The 22425-nt window shown below is 39.6% G+C and overlaps 1 protein-coding gene across 1 annotated transcript in view; it reads left to right on the plus strand.

The window, feature by feature from the left end:
* PCCA (propionyl-CoA carboxylase subunit alpha) overlaps nucleotides 1-21863 on the plus strand; it is a 292821-nt gene extending 270958 nt beyond the window's left edge. The window contains exons 22-24 of the mRNA XM_054381074.1: nucleotides 2947-3087; nucleotides 17009-17086; nucleotides 21271-21863. Coding sequence (XP_054237049.1) covers nucleotides 2947-3087; nucleotides 17009-17086; nucleotides 21271-21339 — 288 coding nt within the window. The 3' untranslated portion in view covers nucleotides 21340-21863. The remainder of the gene's footprint in view (nucleotides 1-2946; nucleotides 3088-17008; nucleotides 17087-21270) is intronic.
* The last annotated feature ends 562 nt before the right edge of the window (nucleotides 21864-22425 follow it).

Here is a 22425-nt window from a genome sequence, read left to right on the forward strand (position 1 = left end):
AGCCAGCAGCAGAAATACATCAAAGCTAATCTTAAAGAAGGAACCTTTCTTTGTGGCTTTGTCTTTTTATATTCTGAAAGGTCATTTGTGAACTGGCTGTGCCAAAAAAGGCCTTTCCCCAGAAGTTTACTGTTGTTATTTTTTACTTTTTGATTACAGTAACTTGCTTATCCCCCAAACAGACTAAAGAACAATAAACAAATACAAAAGAAAAAGGAACATCTCATCAATAACAAAGACCTGCATTTTAAAGCTTTGACTGTCCTGACTCTTACATCTCACTCCAAGCAAAGCAGGAGCCCTGCAGAGAAAGGAATCCAAAAGATATGAAAATTATAAAGATAGTAAAAACAATGTTTGGTAGGGATATTTTAACTTGGTGTGGGGAACTGGGCTTTAAAGTGCAGCATACTGAGGAACGCAGGTTTTTTTTTCCCTGCTGCTGTACATTGTGAACTGTGTGGGGGTTTCTGTATTTCAGTCCTTGCAATATACTGTACCCTAGATGAAAGCAGAAGGTCTATCTTTAACTTCAAGCTTAAATTTTGAAATTGGGCAACTTGAAAGTGTTGTATGTGCCTTAAAACTATAAATGGCATCTAAATATTAAAATAGTCTTTTTGCAAGAGGCAACAATACAGTCTACAAATACAATTTATTCATGTGGTGGTGTTCTATTTTTTTTCAAAATTTATTTTCAAACTCAATAAGTACAAAGAAGACACTAAACGTGGATACTGAAACTGTGCAATTTGGTGTAATTATATTCCCCCCCATAGATTTAATGAAGGACTTTTAAGTACAATTTATCTTTGATAAATAGTCCCTCTGCACAGAATGTTTATTAGATTGACAGCAGAATACACTCTGCAAGCTTTTTTTCCTTGCCACTTATGACTCAGATGAATTTTAATAGGAGTAAAAAGCTTTTATTTGCACAGTAATTTCACTTAAGGATCATATCCTTCAGAAACTGGCAGACACTTGTATCTCTTGATTGCAAAACAGACACTCAAGAGTAAAGAAACACGCATAAGATGTTATTATTTGACTTGTCACACGGCTGCAATTCTATTTGCAACTTATGTCATCAGATCGCCTATAGGCATCACCTCCTCTCTCCCTACAGCACAGCCGCGAGTGCCCATACGAGCACGCTCAAGCACACACACAGGGGCTGTGCTTGTAGGGCAAGAACCTGGAAGGAGCACAGTGCATTCAGTGCAGTTGCTTGTGCTGCAGGGATAGAACTAGCTGTATTTCAGACTGGAAAACGTGAGTGCTACAGTCTTTAATTGTCATGATGATGCCTGCAGGAGGCCTGGAGTTAAAACAGCTTTCTTCATACAAAATGGTGCTGGTTTCCCTCTGCCCTATCAGTCATAGCCAAGGCATATGTTTGGGAATGGGATCTCAAATTTTTGGGTTCCACGTACAGCTTCAGGGAATATCACTGTGACATTTTATTACTTTTACTGGGGTGATGGTGGGGAGGACCGGTTCATATAGCCGTTTGCATGTATTTCTGATTAGAAGCAAATATTTCTAACTGAATGGCTGCACTGTTCATGGCACATAATCTTGTGTGTTCAAATGCCATTTATGGAGGATGATAATCCTCTGTTATGTATTTTTAATTTGGCTTTGAAAGCTGCTTTTTAAAGATGTCATTGCAGAATTAATCAGCTCTTGCATGGATTTTAAAATACTTTGTTCTACTCTCTATAGAAGCAGAAGGTAGAGTCCCCCTTTACCTTCACCATAAGGATATCAGATTTTTTCTGTCCATGTAGAAGTGAGAAGTAAAGACATTTTATTGCTAGTAAAACAATGGCTAATTGTTTTGGAGGAAAACATACTGTTCAAAGCAAGGTGTTGAACTTTACATCAAGCCAAATACACATTTGAATTGTAAATGCAGTTCATCCAATGCTTATCATTAAAACCTTTGTTTAAATTACTCATGAAGTGTGTGGTGCTGGTCTTCACTCACTTTGCCTTGGTGAGGCAGGAGTTTCAGGCAGAGACCTGCTGCCATCTACTGGCCTTTTGCGTTCATTTTCAAGTACACTAGGACAAATGTGAAGGCTGTGGAAGTGCAAGGAATTATCTGTTACAAGTTTTTAAAAACTAAAAGCCTGGAGCTGAAATTACTATACGCACTTAAATGTTTTCAGAGAGTTTTAGTCTAAAGGGATGGTCCTGGAGACTTGAGAATCATCATACTATTTTCTGTTATTAATTGCTATGAAACATACCAGAGAAAACTTTATATATGTGTATTTTCCCTCAAGGTAGAGAACAGCTGTTGAGCATTTTTTTTTATTACAGATAAAATATATTCAGTACAATGAGAATGTTTCAGCATTCTGCCTGTGCAAGAAAAAGTGCAATTGAAATTGTTTAATATGTTTTAATTTCAAAATCTAAACAAGTTATTAACTTCAAACATTAAATAAATGATTAAAATATGTTTAAAAAGTAAACATAATGTGTAAAATCAATCATGTCATTGAAAATCTGGCAGTCTTTTCCAAAATGTCGGTTTCCAATCCATCACGGCACTGGAAATGAATCCCTCACTATTCCTTATCCACTGAAGATAATGTGCAGTGATATTAAGGATATTTCTCTCTTTTTTTTTTTTTTTTTTTAATCTATATCTTGCCTGTCTAGCCCCAATTTTTAAGTGAATTGATATTCCTTTACTGTACTTTATTCTTTCCTTGTATGTCTTCTTTGGTGCAGATTGAGGTTTCGCATTTTTCTTTGTACATCCTGAAAATGGAACACTGAATAAAGATTTCAAATAGTGATTTTTAGACAATCCTGTAAAGAATAGGTAACAGATGTATTATATATAAATATGCCATAAAATAGTGCAGGTTATTGACTGGGATTCACCAAGGTGCAGTTTTCTAAAACATTCCTCTTCCTATTCTTTAGTACAAATTACAAATACTGACGAAGGTTGCTGCAGAGCTGAGCAAGTACATGCCAGAAAAAGCAGCAGAGGACACCTCCAGCATTTTGAGATCTCCCATGCCCGGAGCAGTGGTGGCAGTTTCTGTCAAGCCTGGAGACATGGTAAGAAACGTTCTCTATATATCTGCATTCTGTATTCCTCACAAAATTCTCCTTGGTGCAAGTGAAACTACAGGTCACAGATTTTTTTTTTTTTTTTCCTTACATCACCTGTAGACTAAAGTGTGCTGAAGGATACATGCTGCTTTTCAGCAGAATTATAAAAACTAATAAAGCAGCATAATTCAAATTACACTGGCTTTAAAAGGAAAATTTTCAGCTGGGCACGAGCGCACAGCTGAAACTCAGCAAATAGCTTGTTTTTGTATCGCAAATGCCTTGGCAGGGGGCAATGTGTGTGTATATATATGCATGTAAATATACGTCAGTATATATATGTTGTTAGTGCTAGCAGGAGGGATTGTTGATTTTTCTGCCCTGAAACAAAGAAAATAGTACTGACCACAAGGGACACAGGGTAGATATTTAACTTTCTTTTCCTCACCGTCCCCCCTTTTATTCTTTTTAAGAATCCCTATCTTAGCATTTCACAACACACATGAATTTCCCGAATTGAGAATTCCATGCTGGGAATTTCCAGTCTCATATGGGAATATTATTGTCCTACAGAAGGAATAAACTTGATGTACAGAAGAGCAACAGAACATTCTACTGCTGTCCTGGGGATTTCCAATGCTTTTTACCTCATGTTGAGCTGGAAACAAATGTAAATACAGTGTTTTAGAGTTACATATAAACACCTACTTGAACTCAGCTTTGTATGAACTTCTACCACGATATATATATCATACATTATTTCTGAGGTCAGGGCCCTTATCTCTTATAACCATTGAAAGCAACAGAGTGATGTAGACACAGGAATATTTGAATCAGATTGTGCAGATGAATTTAAAAATACTATTGTCAATTAAGTGATGCCATAAGCATGTATGTGGCCTTAGATACAAACAGAAAGCTTTAGTCTCAGAGTTCATAATACGTGGCAATAATCCTTAGATTTTCTTGGGAGATGATTTAGAAATGGGATCAAGATCTCAAGACCAAAATTAGCACTGTGCTTATTATGTGATGGTCATCAGTTGTGCTGGTGAAGTGATCTGTTTGCTTATGTTTTGCCATGATGCCACTTTTGGTTTTAGGTATATGGATATTTCTGTCTATTTACAGAGAGAAGGGAGCCATCATGTTAATGGAAGATCTGTAGGTACGAATGTTCACATTAAGGAAATGGAGAGATTTCTGAGAACACAGAACTAAGTACAGCTTGAGTAAAAACTAGTAAGAGAAAAATTCTTTTAGCTTCTTCAATTAGCTTTTTGGGTTTGTGCATCTGCACATGCACATTGTTTATACCTTTAAAACCAGTAGGATTTGGTTAAAATTCATCACTATGTCATCACATGGACTGATAAGTGGCTGAGTGTCAGTATAATTGGCTGAGTGAGGGATATCTGAAGCAAATTTTGTATTTTTTTTTCTAAAAAATGCAGCACAGCATATTTTATGCAAGGATTTTGAGCATTTGAAAATGTGTTTATAATTTTTTTTGAGAAGGTAAGTCTGCTAAGTGTTAGCAGACTTCTTGCCCTAAAGAAAAGAATAGTTCTTGTTGGGTTGAAGGAATAGAACCAGTGAAGGAGGCCAGAATCAAGAGGATTTAAAGTCAACAAACAAACCTCCCTCCACAAATCCACAAGTGGTACAGTGTGTCAGAGCTTGAGTTGTTAAATAATGTGTGGAGGGGTTATTTCTCTTTTCCTCTCCTGCAGCTTTCTGCTGGAGGCGCTGAGTGGCAGAACACTTGAACGGCATAATCTATGTTCTGCTGACCTGAGATTGTCAATGCTAATTGTGCAGCTTTAATTGCAAAAACACATTTGCTTTATTGAAAAGGGTTTAACTTAAATCCTTCCTTTTCAGGACTAGTGTCAAAATGTTAAGAAAAAAGTGAGCCAGCGAGCGAGATGAGGGTAGCATCAGCCATTGGCACTGAATAGCAGTGGGATGGTGTGATTCAGATTACACGTCTTGGCTGTCCGTCAGGAACCAGCTCACTCACTACAGCTGTTCAAGGCGTGATGGGCAGGGAACTGTAGCTCCCAGATAAATACAGCTCTTTTTGTTGCACTGCTTGGGAAAGGTCTGATTTCTTTGATGTGCTGGAGAAATGGAAATTTAAATAGCTCCTGTTCTGTGTTTGCAACTGGGTTTGGCAGCTCAAATTTGCAGGGTGTGTAAAAAGAGCACAGCTGAAAAATGGGATAGCTGGAGGTAGTTGTCCATCCTTCCACTCAGGTATTGCTGTTGCTAGTAATTAACCTCCCTGGTTATTAAATGCTCAGAGATTGTTTTCTCCTAACCTGCGATCCATGCTAAACAGTGTTTAGTGTAGCACGGTCCCCTGTTGTCACAGAGAGATGCTCTCAGAGTGGTCAGTAGCATGGGGAGCTGGGCTGCCATACCCCTCCTTCAGGTGTAACTTTACAAATGGTGAAGAAACTCCCAGAGAAGGACATCTTGTCTTTGAATGTCCACACTTGCAAACTCATGTTCATTGCCTGTGGTTTGGCTGTAGGGCATCAGGCCCAATCAGGTAAAGCATATGATGTTTGTTAGTCCCTCTCTCTCTGTGTCCTTATCCCAACGAGAAGGCAGTGTTGATCTCTGTGTTAGTTTTCCCCACCTGATGTGTCTTTGTTTTTCCTTAAAGCATAGTGTTCTCATCTGGCTGCCATTGCTGAAAAGTACTTTGGTTTGATGAAGCTTGATAGAATATTGTGTGAGCATTCTCTATCCAGCTAGTCTGATAAGCAGTTTTCAATTCATTTTTGCTGAAAGATATATATACATGTGCAAGGGTTTTATTTTCTTTTGTCTCTAAGATGATCTATAGATTTTACTAACACAGTAGGGAAGTGATGTTTGTCAGTCAGTTAGAGAGAAGCAGAACTTGTGATGCTGCCAATTTTTTAGCTTTTTAGTTACTCTTTATTTTCCTTCATGTGATCAGAAGACTGTAATTAGTTGTCACTCAGTTATTCCACACTCATTGTGGAAACACAATGAAAGCACTCAGAAGCAGAAAGCAACATAAACAACAAAACAATTTGAAATCTGGCTGACTGGAAAGAAGGTTACTATTATTTAAGGAAAGAAGGCTTAAATTTAACTTGTATGGAAAATATGCACGTGGTGGGGGGGGCATGGAATGGAGAAGGGGAGAGTGTTTGCATATTTATTTTAGAAGTAGATTGTTAATGATGAGCATGCATTAGGGTGACATTTACTTTTGGGAGACTTAGTTTTTGGGTTCCCCATGGTGCCAAAGGCGAGAGAAACCACTGGATTTCAGGAGTCCAGGAAAGGGACTCACTTTGTTCCTGCCAACACCGATGGGCACACAAGCCAGGCCTCCTAGCACACAGGAGTATTTTTATGCCAGTGTAGAGGTGGCACTGCACACATTTTTAATCTCACCAGCATTATCACAAGTACAACACCACGGAAACTAGTAAAGCTGTGCAAATTCACCACTTTACTTAGAGAGCACGAAATAGGCAAGCACTTGCAAATGTTTATTACTTGTCTTGTTTGGCTTGATTTTTGTGCCTGTAGGATTCTGTGCACTGAAATTGTAGGGGAAGGGAGATCCCAAGATCCTAATGGTTGAATGGGTAAAGTAATGCTGTCGTACCCTGTTTAAAGGAAGTCACCCACAATGCTCCCACAACTGATTCTGACTTTGGAAATCTGAACTGTCCAAGGCAATACAAAAAGATCTTAACTGTCCTGATTGCATTAAAGGTTTTGCTTTATTTACACCTATGAATATAGTATTTGCTTTTTGAGGTTTTAGCTTTATGTTTCTGTTGGGTTTTTTTATTTTTTTAATTAAATTAGGCAAAACAGGTGGCATTGCTAAACTAAACTAACACCAGTGCTGGTTGCCTAAATCACTTTAATGATACCCCTCCAATCCATGAATATGTAAAAGGAAAACTCTTTTGAGGTAAACACCACAGAGTTACTGAGTCTTTGTAGGACTATGGCCGAAAGAAGAGTACAATTAATTATTTTGATCTAAGTTTCTGAATTTCCACTGATCTTTGCAGTAATTCAAGATTACCCCAGATTTTAGAAGTTAGCACAATTCAAAGCACTTTTTAAATGGGATTTTTTATTTATACTGCGTGGGATAATTTTTTCCTACCAAGATGTCAGCTGTTAAATGTATATGCCAATTGACACCCTAATTTTGAAAGTGTGTGACTTGAAGACTGTTTTTAGTTCTGTAACTTAAAACACACATTATTGTCAGTGATTCCATGTTTTTACAACAACTGAAGAACGGGTTTTTAAACTGCATTCCAGTTCTTTTAAAGTGTATTGCTCTTTGAGTTCAGTTGTATGCACATTATTTCAATTTCTGTTGTTACTCTTCAGAATAGTTTAAAAAAAAATTAACAGTATTTCTCCACAATTTTCCATCTCATAAGCCATGGAAAGTTCTTGCTATGGGAAAGGATGTTTTACTTGACCTCTACTGCTGAAACACTCACTCCTAAAACCCAAAACAAAACAGCTTCCTAAATTCTGTTACTCACTACATAGCTCATTCTCATGAAATTAAAAATGGAGTAACAAAGTTACCTGTTGCTGTCAGCCAGCTAGGTGTTGTTTTAAATCGTATTTTCCATTCAGACCTCAAAATCTAAAAGAATAATTCCATGTTTTCTCTTTCTTATAATTTTACTGGTTGGAATTTATAACAGAGGAGTAACAGCCAGGAAAAATGGCAAAAACATATTGCTTAACTAACAGTTTCACATTTTATTTAGATGACTATCCTCTAAATAATTTATTTTAAAATTCAAATAAGATTTTTCTCTTGTGAGTGAGCCTTTGTTTTTGTTATTGTTGGTTTTCCTTTTTCTTTCCCTTTACCTCCTTTCCTCTCTCCTGTTCTTCAGTGATCCCAGAGCTAACATAAACTGCATTTTTCAGTTAAAGGAATTTTGCAAACTTGACCAAATGTGGTCACAAACCTCATGCAGTTTTTATGATTCTGTGTATTAAATAACTTTTTTTTTTAATGTATTTGTGTGGGGAAAAAAAACTACTGATAAATAGAAAATTAAAACATTTTTACAATTGTGATTTTCAAGACTAAAAACAGTCACATATTTCACCATTCTCATTACACAAGGCTTCAAGTAATAATTGTGGCTATATTTAAAAAAAACCCTTAACTAGAGTAATTGTTCATAACGTATTTATGTCTTTTTGTATATTTAACTTGAATAGATTTTCTTTTTTTCTACATCTGTGTGCAACTGCATGGTCTAATATTTGTGTCTGAGTACAGTGTAATTAAGAATGAACTCTTTTTCTGATGATGAGTCAATATTACTAGAGCTTCCTCCTAGGGGGAAAATATTACCATCTTTTGAAAAGAATTCATAGACATTTGTGTTTTGTTTTGTTTTGTTTTGTTTATTGGTGTGCTTTGCCTTTTCAAATGCTAAGCAACTTTTTAGCTGTTGCTAAAAAAGCTGACTGATAAAGATTGGTGTAATGGCAACTAAGCCCTGCCTTGAGCTGAGTAGCACAAGAATTGTCCCCAGAAGCATTCTGCCTGCATATCATTTCCCTAACATGCTGGGATCTCTGAAGCCATTGGGGAAGTGTGTTTTGGATAAGTGGGAGTGCAATGACCAGCGCTGATTGCTGTCAGGGGGACAGCACTGACCTTTGGTTAGTCAGAGGTCATGAAATTTGGGAAGTGCTATCCTCGGATTCATTCATTAAAGGAGTGTGGTAAAAAAAAAAGTTTAATAATGATTTGTCAAGTACTATGAATTGCCGCTAATTATAGTTGCAGCTCTGTAGCTCTGGTTTCAAAGTTAATTTGGAAAGAAGGGAAAACCTGCACTAATTATTTCACATGGTAATGGACGATGTCAAGGAATTTCAATTGCTACTCATCCAATTTCTTTTGATTTGTTTTCTTGTTGGATGCTTGCTGCCAGATTGCCAACAAGTCAGAGAGAAAAAAAGCTGGGAAGGGAATGATACCAGCATGGACTAAGTTTAAACAACAAATAAATTTAAAAACCCTACTATCTTCATAAGGGTTTTAGAGAGTGAATGCATACTTGATTCACTGTTCAATGGTTTTGCAACAAACATAAATAAGATGAATGTAATTGTTTTGCAGAAGGCTACGAGAGAGTACTGGGATTTCATGTGGCACTGTCTTGCATTGTCCCTTCTTACTTATTTACAAGGCTCAACGGGGACACAAGTCAAAGCATAGTGGAAATTGTGAGGGATATTTACTGGTGTAGCCCCAAAATTGAGAAAGGAGCTATCAATAAAATCTAATTCTCACTTTGCTTTCAGCCAAAGCTAAGACTGCTTCTGCTTAGGGCTGTCATTGTTTTTTTTTTTTCCCCTTCAGCTCCAAGAGCCTTAAAAATGTTACACATCGGTGCACCTGTGTTCTAAATAGAATGGTCTTTAAAATGTAACTGAGAGATTTTCACTTTCGTAGAGGCAAATCAGCAGGGTTGATATTGATCTATCTTTTTAGGGAGCCACAGTGCACCAGAAGGTGATACTGTAGAGGGCCCCGTAAACCCTCGGAGCCTTCTGTCTAATTTGGCAGAAAAACACAGAATGTCGGACAACAAAAGAACGATCTGATTCTGTAAGAAATCTTCATCCCTCCCACCTCCTTTTCACAAGATTAAAAAAAAAAGAAAGACTTAATTTTTTCAGCTGCACACAATGATTTGGTGCTCACTCTTGCATTGAAACAGTTGCTGTCAGAACAGGCAGGAAACAGTTTTCTTTTAATTGCTGAAATCATTCGGAAGTGCTTCATGCACGGCTTCTATACAGCAGATGCTGTGCATTAATTGGCCTGTGTAGGGCTGACCCAGGGTTCCTTGCAGTGGGCCCAATTTTAGGCAGAGGGTTTAAATAGCTTGTTTCTTACTTTGTATAACCTGGCGTACATTCTGAGTGCGCTCACACGTGGGGTATTTCATGGTCTGCGGTTTCTAATGTCGTGTGGGTTTCAAAACCTGTGTTTCTCTAGTAATATACTAGCAGCAGGTAAGCTCTAAATACCATCCATCAGGAGCTAATTTTTTTATCCAGATACTCCTATGACTGATGAACCTGTCTTTTGTATGAATGTTCAGCACAGGAGAAAGCCATATGCCCCTGGCACTGGTTCCTATGCGTTCTTTACAGTTCATAGCGAGATGAAGGAAAAGACAAACCCTTGTGTTTACATATCTTTCTTTTATTTAGCAGTTAGCACTTTCTTAAATAGATATTTTCTTTCTTTCTTTCTTTCTTTCTTTCTTTTTCTTTCTTTTCTTTTTCTTCTTTCTTTTTCTTTCTTTTCCTTTCTCTTTCTTTTCTTTCTCTTTCTTTTCTTTCTCTTTCTTTTCTTTCTCTTTCTTTTCTTTCTCTTTCTTTTCTGTCTCTTTCTGTCTCTTTCTGTCTCTTTCTGTCTCTTTCTCTCTTTCTTTCTTTCTCTCTTTCTTTCTCTCTTTCTCTCTTTCTTTCTCTCTTTCTTTCTTTCTCTCTTTCTTTCTTTCTCTCTTTCTTTCTTTCTCTCTTTCTTTCTTTCTCTCTTTCTTTCTTTCTCTCTTTCTTTCTTTCTCTCTTTCTTTCTTTCTCTCTTTCTTTCTTTCTGTCTTTCTGTCTTTCTTTCTGTCTTTCTTAGCAAAAGGAGATTTAGGTCTCTTAAAGCAATCTGACTACTACTACTTATTTTCTTTATCAGGAATATTACTGCACACCCTTAATAGGGAACCTTGTTTTGCTACTCCCCGTCTGTTCAAAACAGACCTTAGCCCATTAGAAGGTCCTCCCTTGTGTGGGAAGACCACAGCTGTTACTGTAAATCTCATCCAGTAACTGTATCACCCCCATTTTGTGGCTCTGAAGGATGAAATTGAGAAATGGAATACTGTGCAGTCATCCTTTACATCTCCAATTTTAGGCCTTTGCACATCATTTTCATGCTTTTATTCCAAATCAAACAACATTAGTGAGCAACACCACCCTGTGCTAAATGCCTGGTGTCTAAGGCAGCAGTACCTATGATCTTTGGTTTTTGGAGGATTTTTTATTTGGAGGGAAGATGGGCTTTTGTTGTGTTAATGGTGGATATTTATTTTTTACTTTCTTCCCTCTTTTCCCTCCCCTTTCCCCCAGATCTGTCCAAATCTTCAGAATTTGTTGGAAGCAGGAGTCCAGAGGGTAGGGAGGTGGCTAAGATGGAGGACGCTCTGTTGTGCCTCCACAGAGGAAGTGAGAGCTCAGCACAGTTAACAAATGCAACTTTTAAAAGGTTTCTGTTTCTTTAAATCCTTCTGAATAAAGTGGATCTAACTTCTTACGAAGGATATTGGGGGCTTTAATCAGAAATAAGAAGTGGTTTAAATCATTAGCACAACAAAGCAAACTATAAGCTTGAAGATAAAAGTCTCAGGGGAAAGAGTCCTCTGAAAATAAATGGGACTTGATAGATTTCCATATCATTTATAACTTCCCTTAATTACACTTGGAAGACTTGCCAGTAAAACTGGAAAATTGGCAGCCTATATCCATTATAGTAATTTTGCCGACCATGGCAAGCAGCTGGCTTTACTGGATTTTATTTCCCATCACTCACAATTAATCATCAGCTGGAGATGTCTGAAACTCCTCAAAACGTAGCAATACTGTGTGACATTCAGGCCTCCTTAAAATGCTAAAATCTGCTGAGTAAATGGGCCGAGTTCCTCTGCCAGGGAACTCATTTTGGTGCGAGACAGGCTGCCGGTTAATGAGTGCCACTTCGATAATCGGATGCGAATGTGAACCCTGACCTCATGTCAAAGGAGAGGACGCAGCAAGCTGGATAAAAGATAAGGGATTCAGATCTGCAAACTTTACACCAATTATAGTGCAGGGAAATACATCAGTGCTGACTGGGTTTATCAGAAAGACTTGTAGGGCTTGTGACCATTTTGTAAGGCTAACATTGAAGACGTCCTGTCACAATCACTAAGTCTTTCTCAGATGATGCACAAAAGTCTGAGCAAAGCATACCACAGTCAGAAAGATCCTGTGGTAGCAATGCCCTCGACTGTGCGCTGTCTTTTCATGTTTCGGAGTTTTAGAGAGACCTATCTGTAAGTGCAATTAGTCTTTATGGTCCCTCCTGTAGGTGCAATGAAAACAGCTCAGGTTTGCTGCTACTGAAAGTCTGCTTTCACCCCATGTCATGAATTGCTTGGTTGGAAAATAACTGGAGACAGTTCCTTGTCCTGTATGTAACCTTTTGGCCAGAGGAGATACTAACCACCCTGCGGTCCCCGGGTTACTCAGCACTATTGACTGCTCCCAGGTTCACACCAGAATTGTTAGCAACATGGAGATGTTAACTATCCTTTGCTTCAATGATTCATTCTTTCTTTTTCCCCTTTCCTTTTTTCCTCTTTCTCTCTTTTTCCTGTTTTATCTTTCTGTTTTCTCTTTCTCTCTTTTGTCTTTCCCTCTCTTTTGTCTTTCCCTCTCTTTTGTCTTTCCCTCTCTTTTGTCTTTCCCTCTCTTTTGTCTTTCCCTCTCTTTTGTCTTTCCCTCTCTTTTGTCTTTCCCTCTCTTTTCTCTTTCCCTCTCTTTTCTCTTTCCCTCTCTTTTCTCTTTCCCTCTCTTTTCTCTTTCCCTCTCTTTTCTCTTTCCCTCTCTTTTCTCTTTCCCTCTCTTTTCTCTTTCCCTCTCTTTTCTCTTTCCCTCTCTTTTCTCTTTCCCTCTCTTTTCTCTTTCCCTCTCTTTTCTCTTTCCCTCTCTTTTCTCTTTCCCTCTCTTTTCTCTTTCCCTCTCTTTTCTCTTTCCCTCTCTTTTCTCTTTCCCTCTCTTTTCTCTTTCCCTCTCTTTTCTCTTTCCCTCTCTTTTCTCTTTCCCTCTCTTTTCTCTTTCCCTCTCTTTTCTCTTTCCCTCTCTTTTCTCTTTCCCTCTCTTTTCTCTTTCCCTCTCTTTTCTCTTTCCCTCTCTTTTCTCTTTCCCTCTCTTTTCTCTTTCCCTCTCTTTTCTCTTTCCCTCTCTTTTCTCTTTCCCTCTCTTTTCTCTTTCCCTCTCTTTTCTCTTTCCCTCTCTTTTCTCTTTCCCTCTCTTTTCTCTTTCCCTCTCTTTTCTCTTTCCCTCTCTTTTTCTCTCTCTTTTCTCTTTTTTCTCTTTTCCCTCTCTCTCTTTCCCCTTTCCCTTTCCCTCTCTCTCCACCTCTCTTTTTCTCTCTCTCTTTTTCTCTCTCTCTTTTTCTCTCTCTCTTTTTCTCTCTCTCTTTTTCTCTCTCTCTTTTTCTCTCTCTCTTTTTCTCTCTCTCTTTTTCTCTCTCTCTTTTTCTCTCTCTCTCTTTCTCTCTCTCTCTTTCTCTCTCTCTTTCTCTCTCTTTTTCTCTCTCTCTCTTTCTCTCTCTTTTTCTCTCTCTCTCTTTCTCTCTCTTTCTCTCTCTCTTTCTCTCTCTCTTTCTCTCTCTCTTTCTCTCTCTCTTTCTCTCTCTCTTTCTCTCTCTCTCTTTCTCTCTCTCTCTTTCTCTCTCTCTTTATCTCTCTTTCTCTCTCTCTCTCTTTCTCTCTCTCTTTCTCTCTCTCTTTCTCTCTCTCTTTCTCTCTCTCTTTCTCTCTCTCTTTCTCTCTCTCTCTTCTCTCTCTCTCTTCTCTCTCTCTTTCTCTCTCTCTTTCTCTCTCTCTCTTGTTCTCTTTTGTTCTTTCCTTTTTATTTTCCTCTCTCTTATCTTTTTTCTCTGAGGAAAAAAAAATGAACAGCTATTTTGAACTGTGCCATGCCATTAGAAATAAACTAGTAACATACAGACTGCAGGTCTAGCAATTAATCCCCCATCCATTTTGATAGTCCATGCAATGTAAAGACACAACATAACTCTGTGAGAACTGAAGCCCTTTTATTTGGATTGGTTTCAGTCAATCAATTTTTTTTTGTTTGATTTTATTTTCCTGTTTTGGCACATTTGGGTCATCACTGAGACCTCTCTAAACTGAAACTTAAGGACAGTGGTTTACATTGGTTTACCATACACTGGAAGAAATAAATTTTATGATGAAAATGCAATATTAAAAATGATCCAGATGAATAATTTAGAAAGCAAGAACTTGTACACATTGGTTTTCATTTGCAGACTAAATAACAGGCAAAAGGATATGTGCAATTATGGAATTAAAGAAATTGGACAATGCCCAAAAGACTGGAAAAGAGAGATACAAGTGCCTAATTTTAGGATTTGTCATTTTGCACAACACAGTGAGTGGAGCTGCAAAGGTTTACATAAGAACAGCAATTAAACCTCTGTGCTTAAGTGATACTTTCACCAAAGTGATTTTCAATAAATTGCACATCATGAGAAGTGCTGACACAGCATTTTCACATGTGCAACCTGCTGAAAGTGCTTCCTTCCTCCCAAGTTAGTAAGACTAGATGTTAACTGGATGCTTTGTGTATATATTTTGTGGGTTGAGTGGCATATATCCTTCCCAGACGTTGCTTCCTTTGTCACCACCCAGCAGGTATTATATAAAGCACTAAAACTTAATTTTGGAGAAAGGGGAGAAACCCAGGAGAAATTGAGATCCATGGACGTTTCCATTCTAAAACCACTAATATTTGCTGGCATTTTAGCACTGTGCCTAAGATCTAAAGAGGCAGTTCTGTACTTTTCCAGGAGAGGTATTTCCAGGACTCTGTTTAGATAATTGTTAACTGGTTCATTAGCACGCTGCCTACCTGGTGAAGCCATGTTACAGTTGAATAGCATTAAAGCTCAAGAGAAGAATTTCTTGTGCCCTTGCAATTAGGCCACTCAATTCAGATCTGCACTCCTTAGCATCTCAATCTTCAGCAACATTTGGAGGCTCATGTTTGTGGTGCCCTGATAGCTGAGATTAACCAGAGAGTGGTCAACTTTGGTTTTGAAATATGCCATTAAAACCTCAAATAAACAAAACCTCTAATAACCATCCTTGCCTTTTTTCTTTATTCTTTTTTTTTTTAACAGAAGTTGGTATTCATAGCTTCCTCTTATAACCTCAGAAATGTCTGGAAAGTTCAGAGCAAGTGGAAGAAAAGCTAAGCAGTGAGATAGAAGGAGAAGAAAAGAAGCAGGGAAGGAAAGAAAGAGCTGCTGGGACAAGGCTACAGGCAGAGTAGCAGGTGTGGAAGGAAGGAAACAAAAGACAGGGAAAGGGAATAGAGGGGAAGTAACTGAGGACAAAGAACAAGTCTTTGATACTATTCACTGAACTTGACATTGCCAATAACTTAAATGCTTGCCTGAAGCTCAGGATGGAATTTCTGCAGGTGAAGTGTTGGATGTCAGTTACTCTCTGTATTTGGTTAATACACCAAGTTCCCAGAGGAAATGCTTCTCATATTTACCTCCAAGAGTCATATTGCTGTTAGCAGTCTGTTGGAGAAAGGATGTGTAAGCACATTTTAACATAAAGTCTTTTCTTCTGTCTTGCTCATAGTCCCTTGGCATTGCTCGCACACGCCTTAGAAAAAAAGCTTTATTTAGATTTTCAAAATGTACTTCATGCAATATGCATTGGATCTCTGACTTCACAGCTGTCTGTTAGGTAGTGTATTACTCTGAACCGTTACACACTTGTCCTTAAATGTGTATTATTCATTTTATGTACGTTCAGAGAAATACATCTATGTGTATTTCTATGTGTGTGTAGAAAGAAACACCTTTTGAGGGCACTGGCACGTACAGTGACATATAAAGAAGATTTCTGCAGGTCTCAAATTATCCTCTTTACTGAAACTTTGCAGTGGAGGGAAAACATTCCAGACTTGCTGGGATGGTGAGTGAATGGCAGACTACATCTGCTAAAGAGCCTAATGGAAAGACTTGCAATGGGTGTTTGGAGCAAGGCATCCCAGAGGGTGTACCTGCACAAGTCCTAAATACTGGCATGTAGGGCCCAGCGTCCTTTCCTCTCCAGCGTAAATCATCTTCATAAGATGACATGCTGATCACTGGCTTACAGAAGGGATAAATTCTGGATCTAGTGTGTTTCCCCTCATGTCAAGGCAGCCCCCACAACCACTGTAAACCCTTGAGTGACAGTTTCCTTTGCACAGTGTGGTCTAAGGCATTGGATGGAGGATCTGACTGGGAGGCACAGAGAGCCCCGTGGTGCAGCCCAGTGGTGACCTTGGGCTTGCACATGCCTGTTAGCAGAGTGCAAACAAGCAGAAAGAGGAAACATGAATGTTTCCCTTTATGAGCTATCAGCTGTGGTGAAAATGATGGTTTTACCTCTGTGTGGCTCTGTGAGCTCCCTTGTAGCTGAGAGGTGGTTTCCTTGCAGACATGCTCCCTTCTGTCAGTCTGAAGTTATCAGCCACCATGCAGATGCTGCCACGTGCAGAGCTGTGACTTTCAGCTCAGCATTAGCTTGTTGGGTATTGCCTGAGCTTCTAGCCTAGGCTCCCCTGGACACATGCCAAGAAACTTTTGGCTTCTGAATCAGGATTAGAATCCATGGGATCTGTGCCAGAGAAGCAAAGAAAAGGCTCCTCAGCCAAAATTGTAGAGATGATAAAACTTTGCTCTGGATTTAATGTTGAATGGTGAGGGATGTGAGATGTGAACTGTAGAAGCTGGAGCTGAATGGATGGGAGAGGAGCCTTTTAGGTTTGTCTGGGGTGATAATTTTAAGTAGGTGATTCCTCTTTTCCCCATGTTGCTGCTAGTTTGTCAAAGGCAACTGTGATTGGTGATCGTGGTTTGCGTTGTGACTGTGTAGCTGGCTGACTTGTGCCATGGAAGTCTTTTTAGCATTTAATGAAATAATCCCTTTATTTGCCAGAAGAATCGTACACACTTGGAGCATTTCAAATCCCCTATCCTCATTTTGTGCTGCTTTAATTTTACCAGGTTTCAGAAGGTCAAGAGATTTGTGTAATTGAAGCAATGAAAATGCAGAACAGTATGATTGCTGCTAAAACAGGCAAGGTAAGCCACGTTGGGGTCACTTAGAACCATACGCAGCTTGTCAAGTAGGATAGAATTTAAAAAGGAAAAAAGGAGGATTCTGGTTGTTAAGGAATTAAGTCTGATTGTTGAAAGTCTTTCCAAGTGAGGTGTCTTTAATTTTTAACATTTACATCTGCTGTGAATGCTGTTAAGTAGTTCCGAGCCTTAGATAGCACAGCAGGAAATAGTTTTACTGACTTCAGAAATTCATATAACTCCTTTTCTCCTAAATGATTTGTTTTCTATGATGTTGCACTGCCAAGTTGAATTGAAAGGTGTTGCAGACCACTTCTCCAAAATTCTACCTTTCCAGAGATTGGCTGAAGAAGAAGAGAGATGTCTTTGCCAGTTAATTAGTTAATGACAAACAATTTGACTTAAAAAAAAAAAGAATACTTACAACCAGGCATAGAAAGTGCTTTTGCAGGAAGATGAGAAAAGCAATTTTTTAAAATTACTTGGACTGCAAATTATTATTGTGATCTGTAAACGTGTTCAACTTTACAAGGCTGTGCATTGTTTTATCTTGTTTCTGAGGGACCAGCGTTGCAGCCCCTGAGCTGGGACTCTCCTATGGTGGAGGGTGTACCAAGACCAATGCTCTGGATGAGGAACTGGTTAAGATTGTATGACAAGGGCATGCCTTTAATCCCATCTGGTTTGGGGACTGTCAGCCCCCAAGTCAGGGCCTCAGAGACCATCCCTATGCCAAAGTGTAATTCACAGCCCGAAACCATTACCTAGACATGGTTTCAAAGGGAGAGCAAAGTTGGGATCTGGATTATGTATTTTCTTCTATCTCATATTTCCTAGCCTCTCCTAATCCTTCTCTGCCTGGGGACAAGCTCCTCTGCTTTCCCTGAAGCATTGCCACAGCAAAACAGCAAAAAAATCCCAGTGCAAGATCCCTTAGCCCAGAGGGAGGCAGCAAGGAGCCTGACTGACTCTCCAGGGCAGGGCCGAGGTTAGCTACTGGCAAGATTCAGAGAGATCTCAGGATGAGTCTGTGTGCCAAGGACTGTTTGTCTGTTTACAAAAAAGGCTTATTTGGCACAGCACGAAAATTGTTACTGAGGCTGGGACCCAGGGCTTGCCTCTTCCAGTGCCTCTAGTGCAAAATTGAGTCCTGAGGAAAAAAATAACAGAGAGGGGGAGAACCTGCCTTATCCTGTTGCCTTAATATTGCCACTTTATTAGTTTTTTTCATGTGCTAATTCCTATATAATTTATTTTCTCACTTAATATTTACTAGCACTTATTTTTCATCCTTACTTCTTTTGTTTAACCCCTTACTGCTGCCTTTTTACATCCACTGATTTTAACTAGTGAGTATTTGCAATTAACATGTCATTCCCCCTTCCACTCACCCCTTTTTATTTTTTACTTTAACCTTCCTTTTCCCACCAAGGTGTGCTGTAACCCATAGGCCTGTTCCTTAAAGTGCTGCGTGTCCTTCTCCCAATAATAAATATCTCCCACTCGTTCTGTACAAATGCCACCAACCCTCCACTTTCGCCCTGTTAATCCTTCAAAGCAGGGTGTGAATCATAGAATGGCTTAGGTTGGAAGGGACCTTAGAGATCATCTACTCCAACCTCCCTGCCATGGGCAGGGGCACCTCTCAACTAGACTTGACTGCTCAAGGCCTCATCCAGGCTGGCCTTAAACACCTTCAGGGAGGAGGCCCCCACAACCTCCCTAGGAAACAGAGTATTGCAGAGTCTCACTACCCTCGTACTGAAGAACTTCTTCCTAAGATCCAGTCTAAACCAACTCTTCCTTGTCTTAAAACCATCCTGCCTTGTCCTATTGCTAGACACCCTTATGAAAAGTCTCTCTCCAGCCTTTTTGTAGGATCCCTTCAGGTATTGGGAGGCAGCTATAAGGCCCCCCAGAATCTTCTCTAGGCTGAACAACCCCAGCTGCCTCAACCTATCCTCATAGCAGAGGTGTTCCAGCTCTTGGATCATCTTTGTGGCTCTTCTCTGAACTCACTCCCAACAGCTCTGTGTCCTTCTTAGATGGGGACACCAGATGGATACAGTATTTGAGGGGAGGTCTCACAAGAGCAGGGTAAGGAGGAAGAATCATCTCTCTTGCCCTGCTGGCCACGCTCCTCTTGAGGCAGCCTAGGATGCAATTTGCCTTCTGGGCTACACGAACACACTGCTGGCTCATGTTGAACTTTTCATCAGTCAACAGCCCCGAGCCTTTTTCTTCGGAGCTACGCTCCACCCACTCTGCACACAGCCTGTATTTGTGCCTGGGATTGGCCTGACCCAGATGCAGGACTTTGCACTTTGACTTGTCAAACCTCATGCAGTTGGCACTGGCCCAGTTCTCAATGGTGCACAGACCATTCAGTGGGCCCAAGGTGCCACTTGCAACGTCCCCTTGGTGTTTCTATTTTAATAATAAGCAAATTGTTTCTTCAGAATTTAAAAAAAAAAAACAATATTGAAAAAGCAGAAAAGTTTTGGGCTGTGTAGAAATGAAGCTGCTAAACAGAATTCGTCCTGTTCTGCAGTACAAAGTCATGGCTCTGAGTGCTAAAATAACATGGTCCCTCCACAGGAATGGGATGTTTGGATGTCCACATCTTGATGCTTTGAAACTGTGTTTTGAAATGCAGTTCATTTGTCTCTAGCTAGAAGACATTCCCATTTTCATTCCCGGCTGAATTCCTTTTCTGCATCAGACCCCATCTTCCTGTTTGTAACTGTGAGAAAAGTGGCTTGTTTTTATCTACTTTTGAGTTTGCTCCAGCTGTGCAGGTGGTTTAAAAATGAGAGAAAAAACAGAGAGGAACTGGCCTGTCTCCTATGGGACAGCTGTGTGTGGGTCAGAATGGGGAGCTGGCCCCGCTGCATGTCAAAAATCACTGGGGAGTTCCACACTCCAGTCAGCTGTAATGTTTGCTGAACCTTGGCTTTATAGAAAAAGAAAAACACAGACTGTTTTTCACACTGCTTTCATCTCTGAAAAGATTGAGACTCAGGAATCAGGTAGACTGCCTAGCTATTGATTTAGAAATAAAGCCCTTTTTTTGTACATCTCACGGTGTCTTTGCCCATGTACCATGTTCAGCTTCATTTCCTGAGCAGTGCTCTGACTGTGCTACAGAGCCAGAGATGCGCTTACAGCTTGTAGCTTTAGACTATCAAACTTGGACATGGGCAGTAGTATAGCCATAGAGTAGCCTGGTATGTGGGGTGATGACACAGGAGCTAAAGGTAAGGTTTGGATGACTAAATTCAGCTAATTGCTGAAAGAGCTTTGGCCGTGCCAGTGTGAGCTCTGAATTAATGTTGCATGCAAACTGCAACGTGCAGCTTCAGATATTTTCTGGATCTCCTTATGCTGAAAAGGAATTCAAACATGTTACAGCCTTTTTCTGGAGGAAACGAGGGACTCGTATAAGGTGTTTCGTGTTTTCAAAATTAGGAATCTGCACAAGTTTATAAGTATTCTACAAACGTAGTTGCATTTATTTGACAGGGGTAGCCCTTTGCCAAGGTCAGTTATATTAAAGGATCCCAATTTGGATTTGAATCAATCTATCCCAGCTGTCTGTGGATTGAGGGAAACCTGTGTCATGGCTGCAGTCCCAAAATTCAGTTATATGTAAGACCTGTAGTGCAAGAAATACTGGAATATTTCCAAGGGTGTTTTCCACTATTTCCACTCGCATTCCAAGTGTCAGTGTTGAAGAGTCATCCTGTCCTCTAAAAGATGTAAAATTTTAGCAGTCAGTGAACAGCAGAGTAAACAGGTGGAAGAAAATGCTTTTTAATTTTTTCAAAGTGCTACCTCCACCTGATATTCAGGTCTTCAAGCACCTAAGTCAGAAGAAAACCAACTGGTGGTAGGTGACTAAATACTTTGATGAAGTTGGATATGATTCGGTCAAGCATTGGAGAGGCGGTGGAGTCTCCATTCTCAGACACTCAAAACTCAGCTGGACTCTGCACACTGGAAGTCAAGTTGTCAACTGCTTGAGGCCCTTCCAACATACATGCATCTATGACCCTGTGATGGTCATAATGTTGCATGGTGGCCATTTACCCTGTGCATGTAAATGTGGCATTCTATAAGCAGTGTCAACCCAACCATTTTATTTCAGCTGAGGAAGGTTTGAAACTATTCCTGTTTCTGTACCATAGGTGAAAGCTGTGCACTGCAAAGCTGGTGATACCGTTGGCGAAGGAGATCTGCTGGTGGAACTGGAATGAAAAGTTGCCTTCACACTGCTGAATTAGCTGAGCCTTTATTATTTTCATCTGCAAAGTAAGATTAAGGCAATCGAACACAGAAGATGGGCAGTCCTACGCACAAGATTGTACACAGTCGTATTTATTGTGTCAGTGGTTAAGACAGCAAACACAGATGTTAAATCTTGGCAACAGATCCCAGATTTTTACTTCCAGAAATACTTGTACATAACCTTTGTAATTCTTTTGATTTTTCAGGATCAAATAAAATCAATAAAATACTATTTCTGCTTTAAAACAGGAAGAGCCTCTTTTTTGAAAAAAAGAAAACACAACAAAAGCCCAAATCCTATTCATCTGCTCTGTGGTAATGTCACTGGTTTGGAGGCCCAGCCAAATTGTACAGAATGGTTGTGATAACAGTGAAAAACAAACCACTGAGTGCTTAACAGAGCAGTTTTCCTACAGTCTGTGTAAGCACTGAACAAGTACTGCTGGTGGCTTCAATTCTGGTCAGATTTGCTGTAATATTTTGAATAGACTAGGTTGAAATTACAGGTTAGATGATTTATTTTGCAGGTGCAGACTTTCTCCATGTATTTTCATTTACAGTTGTTAAGGGAATTTTCTTTCACTCAGACTCCACACTCAAATTTCACACCCCTCCCCCCTGACTTTTCCCTTTATCTCCTATTGATTACTGGATGCAAGTCTTCACAGAAGGAGCTGGCACTGTCCTCAAATCCTCTTAGCCACCCCAAGGTATTGCTAGAGGTACTTGCTGTCCTTCAGGCCACGCCTCCTTTTGAACTTTTACAAGAAAGGGACATCCAAGCATCTGATCTTTTATTGTGCAGAGGCTCTTAGTAAAGACTGTGTGAAGAAGTAGGATAATTCATAGTACAAGACTATATCCTGCTGGAATTGCCATGTATTCCTGTGTGGGGAACCAGAGAGGGCCTGGAGAGGAGGAAGACTGAAGAGCCTTGAGAGGGTTGGTGACTTGGTCAGACTAGGCAAGATACACTTTTTTTTAACCTCCCTGCACAGGAGCTGTGTACCAAGGGATAATGCAGGTACCAGAAGTTTACTGGCTTCAAAATGCTA

This window comes from Indicator indicator, chromosome 1 (genome assembly GCF_027791375.1).
Source record: "Indicator indicator isolate 239-I01 chromosome 1, UM_Iind_1.1, whole genome shotgun sequence".
Classification (NCBI taxonomy): domain Eukaryota; kingdom Metazoa; phylum Chordata; class Aves; order Piciformes; family Indicatoridae; genus Indicator; species Indicator indicator.